Raw genomic sequence first — 17061 nt, 5'->3', positions numbered from 1 at the left:
AATTATAAATAAAATCAACCATGTAATCTGAAGAACACAGAAACAAAGCTGATTAAGAAATACCTCATTATATTCCTGAAGTCAAAAGCAGAAAATAATACTTGCCACAGCAACCCATAATCTAAATAACAAACACAGGCATGCCTTCCATAGGTAAAACATCCTCTGCACCTCTTCTAACACTGAATATTAAAGCAGCCCATGAGAAAGTAAAACCCTAAATATATATGAATGCTACTGTGCTAATCTTCACCTGCAGAAGAAGTTACTGAAAGAATACATGTGGGATACTAGATGACTGGGCAGCCTCAAATGAGCAAAGCAACACGCAGTTGGCAAAGGTAAAATACTCTGGTCTCAGAGACCAAACTTTCTATTAAAACTTTAAGAAATTATCTCAACAGAATACTTTATCCCAAGGCTCTTCTTAATGATTACTTCAATCTAGCCAAAACTGAACCTCAGGAATATCTGACATTTGCTAGATACAGGACACAGGGCACAACTTATAACTCTACTCTTTTCCCCTTATAGTAATTTGCCTTGATTCCCAAAAGCAAAAATGCCACCCCCACTGAATGTCCCAATATCTAGTCTTACCAATTAATGGACCACTAAGTCCACCTCCACTGAAACTGTATGAAAACAAGGTACACTATAATGCTAGACTCAGAACCCAGGAAGCAACCATACAAGCAAAACAGGGAACTCTTGGCACAAATGCAGTCCTCCTTATCTGTGGATTCAATTGACCGCAGATCACATAATACTGTAGTGTTTATTTACTGAAATAAATCCATGTATAAGTGGACCCATGCAGTTCAAACCCATTTGTTCAAGGGTCAACTGTATATCCAAAAGTAGAGTTCTTCTTAGGACTTTTGCTCATCATCAATAAGATCCCTATCAGAAGGTAATAAATTTCTGACTTAAGCACAATTTAGAGCCAAAAGCAGAACTAAGAAGAAAAGACAATGACCAAAGAAGTATACCTTTTTTTTTTTTTGACCAAACCCCATGGCATGTGAAATTTCCCAGGCTAGGGACTGAATCCATGCCACAGCAGCAATGGAGCTGCTACAGTGACAATACAGGATCCTTAACCAGCTGCACCAAAAGGGAACTCCCAAAGAAGTATACTTTAAGATTTTCTCAGGAAGTTCCTTGGTGGTCTGGTGATTAGACTCAGCACTTTTACCACCATGGCCTGGGTTCAATCCCTAGTCTGGGAACTTACATCCTGCATGCTGTAGCCAAAAAAACTAAAATAAAGTAAGATTTTCTCAGGTGGCTGGCTAAACTGTTTCTAGAAGAAATTCCAAAAGAAAAGGACCAAAAAATATTACATACAATGGCATCAATATCTGACCTACTTCAAAGGGGCTTACTTTGTTTTGTTTTTGTCTTTTCTAGGGCCACACTGCAGGCTAGTGGTCCAACTGGAGCTGTAGCCACCAGCCTACACCACAGCCACAGCAACTTGGGATCCGAGCCACATCTGCGACCTATACCACAGCTCACAGCAATGCCAGATCCTTAACCCACTGAGCAAGGCCAGGGATCAAACCCCCAACCTCATGGTTCCCAGTCTCATTCGTTAACCACTGAGCCACAGCGGGAACTCCCAGAGGGGCTTACTTTGAATAAAGCTTCTCATTTGGGCAGCTGCATACCAGTTCTGGTATGACTGGCTCAAAATCAGTATTGCATAGCCTAAGGAGGTGACATTTGTCCTACTTAAAACAACCATTAAAGGAAAATAAAAATAAAGATGGTTGATAGTAACAAGCATATCAAGTAATATGCAAATTTAGCTAATTTTTTTTTTCAGGCTCTTTTTTTTTTTTTTTTGGTCTTTTTAGGGCCGCACCCATAGCATATGGAAGTTCCCAGTTTAGAGGTCAAATCAGCTGCAGCTGCCAGCCTACACCACAGCCACAGCAACACCAGATCTGAGTTGGGTCGGCAACCCACACCACAGCTCACCGCAAAGCCAGATCCTTAACCCCCTGAGCGAGGCCAGGGACCAAACCCACATCCTCATGGATACTAGTCAGGTTCATTAGAGCTGAGCCACAACAGGAACTCCCAGGCTCAATATTTTTAATCTTTTAATTTAAAAAGCACTCAAGCTACAACTAAGATTGTTCCCACTTTCTTAACATGTGTATTCTTATATCTTCATATCTTTTATTTCTCAGAGGTGTCTTACTCCTTTCCAGTGCCAACCTCATCACATGGATTCTTGACACCATTTCCAGCCAAACTTGTTTGGGTAATTATCAACTTTTCTTATATCTTTCATCTTTCTTTTTGTCTCTCCACTATTGTTCTTCCCAAGTCTACAAATACAAATGAAGCTCTTGCCTTCTGAAAAACTTCCTTCAATTCGCACCTTTCAATCTCTTAGCCTCCCTACTCTCATATCACTGCTTGCTTCACAATCAACCTTCAACCGAAGAGTGTATCATTCATTCATTCCACAGGCCACTGTAATCCAGATTCTACCCTCAACTGTCAAATGTAATGATTTCAATTAAGCACCAAATTGCCCAAAGAGCAAACTTCCTCAGCTTTCACTCCTCACCTCCCCACATCAAGATCCACCACAACTGTCTTTGAAAAATCATGAATATTCTTTTTAAAAATTTTTACGTCATGGAGTTCCCGTCACAGCTCAGTGGTTAACAAATCCGACTAGGAACTATGAGGTTGCGAGTTCGATCCCTGGCCTCGCTCAGTGGGTTAAGGATCCAGAGTTGCCATGAGCTGTGGTGTAGGTTGCAGACGCAGCTCGGATCTGGCACTGCTGTGGCTCTGGCATAGGCCGGCAGCTGTAGCTCCAATTGGACCCCTAGCCTAGGAACCTCCATACGCTGCGGGTGCAGCTCTAGAAAAGACAAAAAAAAAAAAATTTATGTCAGATAAAGAAAATTATACTGTCTAGTGAAGTAACAGGTAACATATACATTCATAACTTAAATGTCTAGACTTCATTAGAAGTAATTCTGGGCCAAAATCTAATTTGTTTAAAATGCACAAAATTTAGGAGTTCCTGTCTTGGCACAGATGGAAATAAATACGACTAGGAACCATGAGGTTGCCAGTTTGATCCCTGGCCTTGCTCAGTGGGTTAAGGATCTGGCATTGCCATGAGCTGTGGTGTAGGTCACAGACACAGCTCAGATCCTGAGTTGCTGTGGCTGTGATGTAGGCCAGCAGCTGTGGCTCTGATTAGACCCCTAGCCTGGGAACCTCCATATGCCATGCGTGCGGCCCTAAAAAAATAAATAAATAAAGCAAAAAAAAATAAAAAATAAAATGCACAAAATTTAAAGAAGGATAGGTTATATAGTTCAACAATTTCAATTTATCTATGTAAGAGAGCAATCCTAGAAAGGCTTTTAAACATATTATTAAATGTAATACCATTTAACACACTTGTTTTTCCTCAATTCATTTCTCATAATAGTTTCTATATCATCTTGGATTATCTCCCACTTTTAGTTTCATATCCCATCTGCTCATTTAAGATTCGCGTCTGTCCAGTTTCTGAAATATTTGTCACTTTAGTCATTAGCATTTTGCATAATATAGCACTGTTTTTTTAAAGTTCAGTACTGAATTATTTTGGAAAACTGATTATTTTAACATCACCATTTCTTAATCTAAATCAGCCCACCCACACTTCAAATTCTGCACCTAACAAAAAGTGGATTTCAGTAAGTTTTTGCATTGTTTTTTAAAAGGAAACCAAGAACCAAGGTCATAAATTAGAAGTGCTCTCCTATAATACCATTTCAGGAAATATTCTCAAGGACAGACTCAGAGTTGTCAATTAAGCTTACAAAGAATATCCACTCTCCTCTAGCAAGCCACATCCATCCATTCCTTCAAGATCCAGTTGAAAATTTCACTTATTTTTTTCTGGTTGGGAACTACTAGACTATCTGCCCATGTTGTTTTTTCCCTCTTGCACTTATCATATACAATCTCAGAAACTAAATAGTTCATGTAGGTCTTTATCCCACATATCAGACCCTCAGTCCTTTTGTAAGCCCAAGCCAGATTTCATTCACTTCGAATGTATGTCAATTATTTGAAAATGAATTATATATGTCCTAAATTTCTCAAACATAACATACAAATAATAATAACATTAAGCCAATTTATTGGCTACCCCATCTAATATCACCCAATTCTCTTTTTCACTTCGCTGAGACTCTTAAGTCCTCATTTTCCACATAAAATAACAAGTAGAAAGTTGGTCTGTAGGGCTGAGCGAAATAAGAAAGAGAAAGGGCTAAAGAGCAAAGAAATACAAAATCTTTTCCTGATGACATCATAGGACCTATCACTATTCTCAGCATTTTAATAAAACCATATCAACAAAGAGGAAGCAGCGTCAAATACATTCAAAAAGGGAAGGGAAAATATGCTTAAATCTTTGCTCCCAAACTGCTGCTCTTCCCATGGGGGGCAGGGGGGAGGGCTCACTTCTCAACACTCTCTTCAAGCCTCTCTTTCAGATAGCAATCCTCTCCTAGACTTGAAGTGGGCCTGGAGTCTGGGTCGTCCTCACTCCCACTCCCTGGAACTAAGATGGGTCTTAGGGAGTGACTGCTCTGATTACCATCACTAAACTCAGAGGAAAGGTTCTCCTAATACCCTAAACAGGAACAATAAATGTTAAGTTCATTCTATAAAAATGCTGCCATAAATAACATTCCAGTTCTATAACACAAATAATTAAGTATAATACAACAGGCTAACCATAATTTGTAGCAGAATTAAGAGTAGGTTTTTATGTGAAAGCAAACTCACATACGAGTTAACTTTCTAATATTTAGAATGCTGGAGACCACCTACATGTAAAATTCCACACTTTGGATATAAACTTAAGACACTATCCATATGCAACATTACTAATACAAAACTACAGACTGGGAGGGAGGGGCTTTCCTTCCTTCAACAAAGTCTAAACAATATTTTTAGATGTTGCTGCACTATTAAATGGAAAATAGAAACTGGCTGGCAGTTGAGGATATATACTTTGTTCAAAACACAGTAAGGGTTGTGACATGTGTGTCAGACTAAAACATGATTTTAGTCTTTAAAAAGAAAAAGATATTTATTAAGTACTATTTCTGACATTCCCTGAGACAAAACTCAAAATGTTAATAGAACTGCTATTTAAAGTTCAAAGAGCCCTCCAGAGCTGCCAGGGAATTAATAGCTTGAACTACCAAATAAGAGCCATAGTTCATCTTCAGTCTCAGCCAGTGAGAGCTGAGGGTTGATATAGCAAAATCACTCACTTATTAAAAACACACCACACAACTATGAACCATATACACAAGTGAGAAGTTTTTTAACATATAAAGATGGCTTATTTATGAAGAAAGACACAAGAACAATTTATCTTCTGCTCCCCCTGAAAGGCACAAATACAACGTAACCTAAAACATCCCATACTTAAAACAAGTAATTTTGCCATTTCAACTTTCTGGTAAACTGCCTAAAGGCTACTCTACAACTTGTACTTGTAATTTGCTATAAGTCTCTTCCTATTAAAAAACATTATGTAGTTATCCAAAGTGCTTTCCTTAAAAAATATTCAAAATGATTTTTTCACACCTTCTGACCTCCATGTTTCCATCAAGAAATTGAGGCTCAGCAGAATCATTATGCAACCAACCAAATCTAGTCACTAGCAAAAAAAAAAAAAAAAGTTTAAATAGCACTCAATTTTCCCTATTACTGCCTGGTTTCATGGAAAGCAATCCTGCGACTGATTGAGCAAAAGACCTCTTTTTACGGCTTAGAGAATAAAAATCAAGGAATTCTGGATCAAGCCCCAAACTCTCCAACAGGTTCCAAAATCTATAGAGTTGCCTACTATACTATATAAAATCCAAATACTAATCAAATTCTTATTCCTCTGAGGTCTAAGCATGCATCTCTTGACCAGCTGAAATTCTCTTTAATAAACATTTTCTAGAATTCATCTAAAATATTACTAAGCCACAGTACATACAGCCAAGATAATACATACTCAGAATACAGAGCTAAACAGCTACACGAGTTCAACAAAAAAATAATAAACAACATACTGTGATCAGGACCTAAATGGGCAATGAAACTCCTTTAGGAAAGATGGAAAAGGGAATAGTTGTCCAGTAATTCACTCATTCAACAAATACTTAATTAGCACTTAACTATGAAAAGAATGCAAAGATGACTTAGGCAGGGTCACTGCCCTACAGAAGCTCATAAGATTATCAGAGGGAGCTAGAAGAAGGTACACAAAAGGAGCAAGTTCTATCTGTGGGAGTCAAGGAAAGCTTCACAGAAGAGGTGACATGTGACCTACTTAAAAGGTGAGTAGGACTGTGCTAGACATAGACACATGCAAAAAAACTAGGAATTGGTTCCTGAATGAGATAAATGTATGTTCTTCCTCATTTCTCTTTAGGACATTAACAATCAATTGTGAGAAATGCTAACACAAAATGTTTTTTTCACACCAATGTTACTCTTTTGAATACCTTACTTACTAGCTCTTAAATTAAGCATAGATGGATTTAACCATCTTTCCTGTATGTGAAAATCTATGAGGAAGCTTCATGTGTCTTATGCAAAAATACTTTCTCAGAAATGAATCAATGATGGGGGATCAGTTTTCATGCAGTTTAATAAACTTTAGACGATCAATCTTTGAAATTTCCCCCCAATATTATGAAGTCTATTCACAATTACGTATTTTATTTGAGATAACTTCCTCAAATTTAATTTGAATATCAAATGTCTTAAATATATCCAATTAATGCATTGATTCAATACAAGTTGATGTAAATCATTACAATAAAGAGATCTAGTGATGATTGAGGAAAAAAAGAACTATTTACCTGCAAATTTACCTGATTCTTTTTATCTTCCCCTTTGCAACACTTTTAAGTTACAAATTTAAACAATGTAAAATAAAGACACAAATGAAGTTTTTAAAATAATCAACTCAGGAGATTTCCCTAACAGTAACCGAATTTCACAGTACTTGAAAAAGTATGAAAAGCAGAAAGCTGTCAACCCAGCTCTGTGCTGTTTCAGTAGTAGAAATATGGTTTTAATAAGATTCTACCACAATTCATCCAGAATGAGAAAATAAACATTCAGAAATATACATTAAAAAAAAAAAAGTACAGAAATGCCAATGACATAAACATTCTCCCTTGGACACCACTGACTCTTCTAATTCTCATCTTTTTTTTTCAGTATAGAATCCAAATGTACTCTAAAAGACATTTTATTAGTTTAAAAAAGGAAAACAACTGCACTCCAAAAAATGTAACTAAAGCATGCTAATACAAATGCAAGTAAACAGGAGTTCTAAAAGACTATGATAGCGCATTTATGAAGACAGAATCCAATCTCTACAACAGATGATTTCAAAAATTAAATAACGAAACAACGTAGTAGGGTGGGGAGCTGTCTGTGAAATAAACAAATACCAGTCACATTTTAAAACAATTTAAAACTATTTTTCTACCAGCCAAAGCAAAGATAGAAAACTATGCTGATATACCCAGTGACTTTATACTAAACAAAAATTGGGCAAGCATACATATTTCATTCATGCAAATGAATCTGAATTTACAATTCCTCGTTTATGTTAATATTTACCAAGATTAATGGAAAATCATCTCCCCTATGTAATGAAGTTAATTCCCTCAACAGAACAAAGCTAACACCTCCAAATCTTTCGAATAAACAATGAAAGCATATACTATAAAAGGAAATTATCTGAACAGGATCAGAAAGAAGTTAAATGATTCAAGAGGGAAGAAAAGTCCTAAATTCCAAAACACATTACAAATATTAATTCCAAATCTCTAAGCAAGCCCCATGAAATAAATGTGCACACGACTGTGTGTGCGAAAATTTTTAACTATCACCCACAGCACATGTTTGGTCTATCTACCTAATTTACATCACTTTGCAATGCTTTAAATGTAATTTCTCAAAATAGGAACATTTATATGACAAAAATTCTGGTGGTCACAACACTCACAGTGTGTAAAGCAGATTAGCACACAAACATTTTAAATAAAGACACTAAAAACAATGTTCCAGAAATCTTTTTTCTCCATTTCTAATAAATGGTTACAATGCACAGCTCAGTAATAATATCAAATATTCAACCATATTACTAATTCTTATATAACTTTGTCTCTCACTAGCTAACATCTGTGAAATAAATGTACCACTTGCTTTCAGAAAAAAAATCAGTACCTTCTACTATTTCAAAGGAGATTATTTTCTTCTAATGAAAATAAGCCAAAACATTCAGAAAAATATATAGTCTGTCTCTGAATCAAACTTTTTGAGACAGAGTTGAATTAACTTTGTTTAAAAAATCCAGATAAACAGTCTTATTACTATTTACACTGAATTTCATCCATTTTAAAATAACTATACCACAAATTTATCTTTTGCAAATACATAGTACATAGAACATAGCAGAAACTGGTGACAGTATCTTCCTTATTAACCTCAAGAGCAGAGGAGACCTTTGAAAGTGTTTGATGAATACAATTAACTTACAATTAACTAGGCTAAATTAGCCAGTGAACAAAAAAGATGAATCAATTTTTCCATACCAAATTAATATAATCCACTACTAAAACTTAATGTTATTTAAAAGAATGCCTTAAGAGATTTTTTCAAAATACCTAATACAATCATGAGAAAAATGACCAAAAATTCAAAAAAAAAAAAAGTGCTAAGCTACATAAGCACCTGGCATAAACTTAATAGACACTGTCCTAAAGGCACACATCCCGCCTTTATTCTCACAAAGCAACAGCCTCAACCTAACTTCCTCTCAATGAGCACTTCAAGCAATAACATAGCAACATATTTTGTAGTGCACAATCCTACATACATTTTTTCTGTAAAATTATGAACTCATCACACGTACAAATGGCTCTTTAAAACAGTCCAGTAAACTGCTACACTATGCCTTAAATTGCTGTCTATTATGTACTTAAAAATATTTACTAGTAATTGGAGGTTAATATGGCAACTATTACCGGGTAGCAATTATTGCCATTAAAAATATATAAATACTGTACACCATGTGCTACTAACAAAACTAAAAACAGAAAACATACATTAGCAAATTATAAATATTTTCATTAAAGAAAATGAACCACCATGAAAAAAAAAAGATGCATTATGCATAAATACTAAAACTGGAAACTGAGATGAAAAAATACCCTGTACATGTACTAGCACTTGAGAAGATTAATCATTCCTTCTTCCTCATTTTCAAATGACAGGCCTCCCCATCTGGTTCTAACTCAAAAGAATAGATATCAAAGTTTCTACATTTACAACTATCTTCCTCCTCTGCAAAAAAAGAAAGAAAGAAAAAAAGCAAGCAAGCAAGCAGGTCAACAACAGATTACCTTAAAATCTTCAAATGAATGGTCTTTAATAGGAATTATGTACTAATATGTTTCAATTCAGGGAGGACGAATTTGTTATCATCACCCAATTACTCCATAGTCAGGAAGACTCTAACCAAAGAGAACATAAATATGGAGCATACCTAAGGATAAGACTGCTTCCTGTCAAAGAATGTATACTTAAATCTAGTTAAAGCACACAAAATTGCTCCTCTCCATATCATCTCAATTGAGAAATAAAAGTAAAGAAACAAAACTATACTTAGATCTGAAAATTGTCTTTCCACAAGAGTGAGTTAACATACCATAGGGCATACTGTTACACTTTCCAAAAGGGCAGATTTAACACACTTAACTGAATTATAACTAAGTGAATATATAACAAGAGTCCCCCAGAAATATGATGGACAGCATGAAAAAACAGTTTTGAGTCACAAAGGCACAGCCAGGCAGACTTTTATAATGCAGTAGCTACAAATCCCACAACAGTAAGAATGAGAAACACATACAATGACCCATATCGTATATACACAATGGCATTTTTCACATGTTAGGAAAAGGGGGTGAGGGGAATGACAGAGAATTTGGGAACTGTGATGCTGTGCAGTAGAAAATCAGAAAGTAAAATAAGTAAAGGACTAACAAAAAATCTTAAGGCATCTGACTGCACAAATCAACTTTTGCTAAGCCATGTGAACACCTCAAAGTAATACAAAGTAGATGGCTCATTAATGTGGTACAGAACTTTAATAATTTCTAGTTTACATTTCAATCTACATTAAAGAGCATCTAGGTAAATTCTCTATAAGCAATACTTTCCTCTGACTAAAAAAAAAAAAAATAACTGCAGGCCAAAAAGAAAAATGTATGCTATTATTATGCACCACAAGTTCTTATAATACATGCTTTATTTTGAGCAGGTGATGATTTTATCTCCTTTGGAATGAACAATTCCAAACAATGTACTTTAGGCAAAATATTTTTGATATTCTAGGTTGCTGCTATATCTAATTTTCAAGAAAATTCTCAATTTGCAATGAGTAAAATTTATAATTATCAACAGCTCTGAATCCTAAATTTTTTTAATTTGTACCTATCCACTTTCTACATACAATAGAATGTAGACATTCTACAGTCCTTTAAAAAAAAAAAAAAATCAACCCAAACAACGCTGCAGTTCTGCATTTCAAAGTTGCTACCTAAAGAGTAATTGTTTTTTTTTTAAAAAAAAAGTATATTCAAAAATCAATTCCTGGTTTAAAAAGGTTAGAAAATCTAAAGCATAAACCTTCAGTCAGTCATAAAGCACAGCAAAGCATACAAATTGCCTCTCCAAAAGAATCTTAAGCATCTTATCTCTATAACATTATCATTCTTACTTAAGCTTTAAAAAAAAAAAAAAAGATAAAAAAATGATATCTCCAAAAGACAGGCTACACATGTACTTTGACTTGTCTACAAAACGTACTGTATATAAATTAGCCACATACATACAAGCCGTTGCTAGTCAGCATGATATATGGTAATTTGGAATCTCTCCTCACTAATACTGGTCTACTCGGTTATTTTAATTCCCTGTTAAAGTGTCAAAGTGGTCACCAGCCGCCAAACAAAAACCATTTAAATACCCCTTAATCAATACGTTTGCTAATCTATGGAAGTCCCTGCATCTGACTAATACTAAATGACAGACTGAGAGGAGCAAAGCAGCAGCAAAATGAGTTTTAGTTCCACATAGCAAAAGATCAAGGGAAAATTTTCACAGTATAAAGAAGACTCGCAACTTATCATTGATTTTTAAGATTAAATATCTAAATAAAAATGTTGAAAAAACTGACTTGACCTTATTACAGTGAAAGCAAAGATACTATGTCATTGGGTCTTTGCAGGTAAAAATCACGTTTTGATTTTTTTTATCTGCATAATGAAATTTATTTAAAAAAATAAAGCTTCCATTTGAAAAGTTGGCAAGAATCTGTATTTCTCCACTAGTCTCAAAGAAAAAAAAAAAGCATCTATGCTACCCATAATTAAATGCAACTAATTACAATTTGAACACTAAATTATTTATCCAGTGTAAACAAGGATTAAGAGAAAATAATGCTCCTATCTACAGCAGGGGTTACAGAAAACAATTTCAAAAATGCAAGCTCTCCAAAGGCAGTCCCCCCCAAAAAGGATACAAAACTTAAAATAAGTTGGGGTTTTCTTTTTTTAAGGCTAAATTAAACAAACCGTTCAGCCAATTTTCCAATTATATTCTACGCCTGAAACATAATTGCCTTACATCTGTTTACAAATCTTTGCTCAATATTTAAACAAATTCGTAGTCTCCCGGGCACATAGCTATATATACAGTAACCCATGCACAAAGCACATATTTAAAGACCACGCACTGCAATTATTAGCCTAAACGCCAGGTTTAACAACGTGAATGTTTTCAGAGCTAGGTAATACGACCCAATAAAAAGCAAAGATGGCATTTACCACCAAATGTCACTGCCACCGCCAGGAAAGAGTTGCTGGAGCCCTATACATTTTTAATTTCGCTGAATCTAGACGCCGTCGTCGGGTGCCAGGCTTCCAGGAGAACAATTGACACCCTAACTGCTTCAAGATTAAGGCAGGCGATTCAAATCCGAAGGAAAAGTTGTCAATTATCAGAGAGAGAGCGCGAGGGAGATGAAGGCAGATAAAAGCGATGTTATCAAACCGCCCAGCTTGTTGCTGCTGCTGCTGTGTGTGTGTGTATGTGTGTGTGTGTTAGGAGAGAGAAAACAGTTTTTTAAAAAACACAGGAGGAGAGAAAAAAGAAAAAGCTTTCTCCACCTTCCGTCGGCTCGGTGCAATGGCTTTACGGCTCTCCAGCGTAGTAAGCCCCAAGAGGCAGGCGGCTGTCGATGTTTACAATCGCGGGAGCTTCGGGTGCAAGAGTCCTTTACTGACACAATCGCATTCAATCAACTGTTTTCGGGCGAAATTGCAGGTGTCATTATGGAATTTTTTAAAAATTCAAAAGGCGGGCGGGCGGGCAGCCCATCCGACAAGGGGGGAAAAAGGCTGCTTATCGCAGGCGCGGGCAGCACAAGGCAAAGCTTTCCACATTTAGGAAAAAAAGGGGGGGAAGGGGAGGGGAAGGGGAGTGCGATGGCAACAGAGGGTGGGCGTTCGAAGTGCGACCCAGAATCCGCAGCTTTGAGACTTCTACATGCAAATTCCACGCCGAGCGCCGCGCTCACAAATGATTTTTAAAGAGCCAAATAAACACTGGATGGGATCCAAGGCGAGGGAGAGACGATCCAAAAGGGGGAGAATCAGCGAGAGGCGAACGGCGGGGAGAGGCGAGGGAGGGGCGAAGTCCCGGCGGCGGGAGGAGAAAGTTGGTCTGCGGCGGAGGTCGGCGGCGGAGGTCGGGGACCCCCCCCCACCCCGGCATAGCCCCCTCCCTGCAGCCCGGCTACTCACCAGCGAGAAGAGGTTGGAGTGACAATCCTCCAGGCTCGCCCCGTTCGCCACCCAGTTCGCTGCCGCAGTCATGATCCTCCGCGAGCCCGGCCGCCAGAGCGGGGCATGTCGGAGCGAGGCGTCCGAGGCGAGGCCGGGCCGGGCGGCAGCGCCTCGCCGGAGAGCGCGGGGCAGCCGGGCCGCCGCCGCCGCCGGGGGAGGGCGGGAGGGCCGCCGGGCGGGTGGGAGGCGCCGCGGCGACGCCGCGCCGGGGGCGGCGGGCCCGGGCCGGCGGGGGGGTCCGCGGCGGCCGCGCGGCTCCTTCCTGCTCCCGCGGCGGCGGCGGCGGCTCCGGCGGCGGCGGGGGGCGCTGTCCGCGCGGCCGGGCGCCCTCCCCGCCTCTCAGGGCCGCCGCTGCCTCCCGGGCCGGCGCTGCGGGCCGGCCGCCGCCTCCGCCTTCCCTGTTCCTCAGCCGCCGCCGCCGCCGCCGCCTTGTTTATCTCCAGCCACCGACTCCCCCTCGGCCCCCGCCGGCGCGTGAGAGGAGGCGAGCCCCGGAGCCGCCGCCGCCGCCTCGGAGCCGCCGCAGCCGCGGAGCGCGAACTCGCGAAGGGGGGGTGCGGACGAAGCCAGCGGGCGACCCCGGCAGCCGAGCGACGTCCCCTCCTTCCTCTTCCTCCCCCACCCCCCCCTCCTCCTCCCCAGTCAGCCTCGCTTCTCCTCCCTCCCCGGGCTCTCTCACTCTGACAGCAATGGCGGCCGCCGACCGCGGCTCGGCCCGCCATTGGCTAGCGCCCTATCACGTGACGGGCGCCGGCCGCGCGGGGAGGGGGGACGGGGGAGGGGCCCTGAGCGGCGGCGGCGGCGGCGGGGCTCGCGGGCGGCGCTGCTGAGCCGAGTGCGATCGGATTCTCCGGCCGGGAGAAGAAGGAAGACGGGGAGGGAGAGAAAGAAGTGCGGGCGGCGCGGCTGCCGGGCTGGCAGCGGCCGGGCGAGCGGCCTCAGGCTGCTGTGCGCTGCCCCGCTTGGGCGCCGCGCCCCGCCCCCTCGGGTGCTAGGATCTTTACGCGGCGCTACCTCACCCCCGGAATGCCTGTGGCAGTGGCCGCGGAGAGCTGGGGCCCCTAACCTGTGCCTCTGACGGCCTGGGCGACTGGGTGGTGGGGCTCGCTGTTGGCCAGACAGCATGTCCACGTGTCTCAAGGTTTCACTCTGTCGTCCGTGTTTTGCAAATGAGAAAACTGAAGCACAAAGAGATTAAGTCACTTGCCCACAGCTGGGAAGAGGAGGAGATGGGATTCAAACCCCTGCACCCATGCACAGGGAAGCTAAGCTCTTGCACTAAGGTTTATTACCCTCGCCCAGGAGCGCTTACTGAATACCAGGCACTAAGAAATGCAGAAATGCCTTTTGAACCCTTACTCCTAGGCACTGTGAGCATGCGTTCATTCATTGCATAAATGCTTTCTAATCTCCTGCTTTGTGCCAGAAATTTTTTTTTTTTTTTTTTAACTCCCAGGCACTTTACTAGGGCTGTGTTGGGAGCAGACCTTCCCTCCAGCATTCAATCAGTAACCAACATTTCCAGTATGGGAGTACAGAGGAATGCCACCATAGGGAGGCTCTTTTCCAGCCCTCAAGGCTTGACCTCGATGCAAAGGAGGAGAGAAGATAACTTCTTCATTAACAAGCCCTCGAACGTGGAAGAGCCGTGTAGATTGGACTAAAAGAGAGGAAGAGTGGAAAACAGGAGAAAGATGGAGTGTAACAAAAGGAGAGAAGTGTTAGACATGTGAATTGAGCTTTAGGAACTACTACAAGTAACTGCTAAAGCAAAACCCATGAGCAGCATGTTATAATGTGTACTATCATGGCCAACACTATGTTATAACCCACTGACACTATGTTATAATGAGTGTGCCTACCTTATTTCACATAGTCCTCTGAACAACCACATAAAGAAGATACTGTTATTATCCTTAGACTCTAGGTCAAACCTCAGAAGCACAGTGATATCTCTAAGCTCTCCAGTTAGTGAATGGCTCAAACCCAGGTCTATCTGGCTCCAGAGCCCAAGCCTGTATCCACACGGTTCTGTGGGCAGATGCCTGTAGATTGCTTTGGCAACCCTAGTTGTATTACTTTGATCACCATAGTTTAACTCTCTGAGCCTCATTTCCCAACCTGTCCAAAAGGGGTCCCAGTTGCTGACCCACTGACCTCAGTCCACTGCACATTTCTATTAAGATACTGTTGGTGAAAACGTTTGGAAAAAAGAAATGTCAAAGCACTGTATCGACATGCATGGTGTTACTTGAGCCTGAGCAATCATTGTGATGGTCCATCATATCCAGACATATTTATATCCCAGGAGACCTTCATCCTACACACCTGGTCACCCAGTTCTCATTCTTCAGCAAATCTCTTTAGACTCCCAAAGCAACCTAAGAGGAAAATGAGAAAAGGACATTAATAGTTTAGAGAATAGGAAAGACACATGGCTTTTAAAAATATAAAAAAGATGCTCAGTCTCACTTGCTGCTATTGACAGAATGTATGTGTCCCTCTAAAATTCATATGTTGAAACTTTAATTCCCAGTGTGATGGTATTTGAAGATAGAACCTTGGCAAGTAATTAGGTCACAAGGGTGTAGCCCTCATGATTGGATTAGTGCATGGTGTAAGACAAAACGAAAAGACTTCAAGCCCTCAATTACTCTCTCTCTCCTTCTCTTCTACCCTCTCCCTTTCCCTCTCTCTTGCCACTCCCACCCAGCCCCCTTTGAAGACATAACCAGAGGAGGGTTCTTACCAGGAACTAAATTGGCTAGCACCTTGATTTTGGACTTCCCCACCTCCAGAACTGTGAGAAATAAATTTTCCTTGTTTAGCCACCCAGTCCATGGTAATTTGTTAGAGCAGCCCAACAAGCAGACTAAGACACTCATCATAAGAAAAACAGAAATTAAAATCATAATAAGTATTGACAATATTTTAAAAGCTTAAGCAACTGTGAAGGGAAGTAGAACTCTCACACACTGCCAGAGGGAATATAAATTAGCGCCACAGCTTTGGGCATCAATTTGGAAAACATCAGAATTTATAATGAGCATTCCCTTTGACCCAGCAATGTTACTTTTAGGAGTTTATCCCACAAAGATTCTTGCCCAGGTGTATAACATAGACATGCAGTGCAAAGATGTAAACTATAGTACTGTTTGTTGGACAAACACTGGAAGCAACTTACATGTCCATCATGCGGGGAGTAGTTAACAGTATAATCCAATGCAGCCATTAAAAATAATGAGTTTGCTCTATGTGTACTGACATAGAATAACCTCAAAAAGAAATTATTGATTGAGATATCCCTGGAAGGTTGCATGAAACAATGGTAACATCAGTTGCCTCTGGGGTTGGGGAGTCAAAGTGGGGAGAGAAGTTCCCGTCGTGGCTTAGTGGTTAACGAACCTGACTAGGAACCATGAGGTTGCAGGTTCGATCCCTGGCCTTGCTCAGTGGGTTAAGGATCTGGCGTTGCCGTGAGCTGTGGTCACAGATGTGGCTCAGAACCCGCGTTGCTGTGGCCGTGGCGTAGGCTGGCGGCTACAGCTCCAATTGGACCCCTAGCCTGGGAATCTCCACATGCTATGGGTGCGGCCCTAGGAAAGACTAAAAAAAAAGACAAAAAAAAAAAAAAAGTGGAGAGAGAAACTGCTTTTCACTCTACGCTTTGCATGCTTTAAACCGAATGTGTCCATTACCTATTCAGTGCAATAATTTATAAATAACACAAATCAATCAATAAAATTGAAAACAATAATCAAATGCCACCATAAAAGTAAATTAAAAAGCAAATAAACAACACAAGACAAAAGGGGAAAAAAACTTCATCTGGGGAGTTTTTCTTGGCTGTCAAAGCTAAGGTCCCAGAGTGGAAAAGGCTACAAGTGCAGTGTGCGATTGCCCTGGCAACATGAGTACAGAATGAGGACCCAAGGGAACTGGGTTCTAGTCTCAGATGCACCACTGAGCGACCCTATTATCTTAGATAAGCCACTGAACCTCTCTGGGCCTCAGTTTCCTCCTGTGTGAAAAAGCAGCTCAGGTGATCTTCTGGGTCATTTCTAGCAAAGAAACACTTTGACTCTCT

At 40.5% G+C, this 17061-nt stretch overlaps 2 protein-coding genes across 9 annotated transcripts in view; both read right to left on the bottom strand.

The window, feature by feature from the left end:
• The window catches only part of MED13L (mediator complex subunit 13 like), a 322734-nt gene extending 307414 nt beyond the window's left edge, over window positions 1–15320 (bottom strand). For 2 of the 8 annotated variants that reach the window (XM_021073120.1, XM_021073121.1), the window contains exon 1: window positions 12933–13125. In XM_021073120.1, the coding sequence (XP_020928779.1) occupies window positions 12933–13004 (72 nt within the window). In that variant the 5' untranslated portion in view covers window positions 13005–13125. Of the gene's footprint in view, window positions 1–11954; window positions 12252–12296; window positions 12854–12932; window positions 13138–15302 lie in introns of those variants that run through there. The other 6 variants (XM_021073127.1, XM_021073122.1, XM_021073123.1 and 3 more) reach the window with 6 other exon arrangements.
• Window positions 15323–17061, bottom strand: part of C14H12orf49 (chromosome 14 C12orf49 homolog) — a 355931-nt gene continuing 354192 nt past the window's right edge. The window contains exon 6 of the mRNA XM_013990355.2: window positions 15323–15355. Within this exon, the coding sequence (XP_013845809.1) occupies window positions 15338–15355 (18 nt within the window). The 3' untranslated portion in view covers window positions 15323–15337. The remainder of the gene's footprint in view (window positions 15356–17061) is intronic.

Source organism: Sus scrofa, chromosome 14, assembly GCF_000003025.6.
Source record: "Sus scrofa isolate TJ Tabasco breed Duroc chromosome 14, Sscrofa11.1, whole genome shotgun sequence".
NCBI lineage: Eukaryota > Metazoa > Chordata > Mammalia > Artiodactyla > Suidae > Sus > Sus scrofa.
Note: the sequence above shows the minus strand (reverse complement) of the source record. Positions and strands in the feature narration are given on the sequence as shown.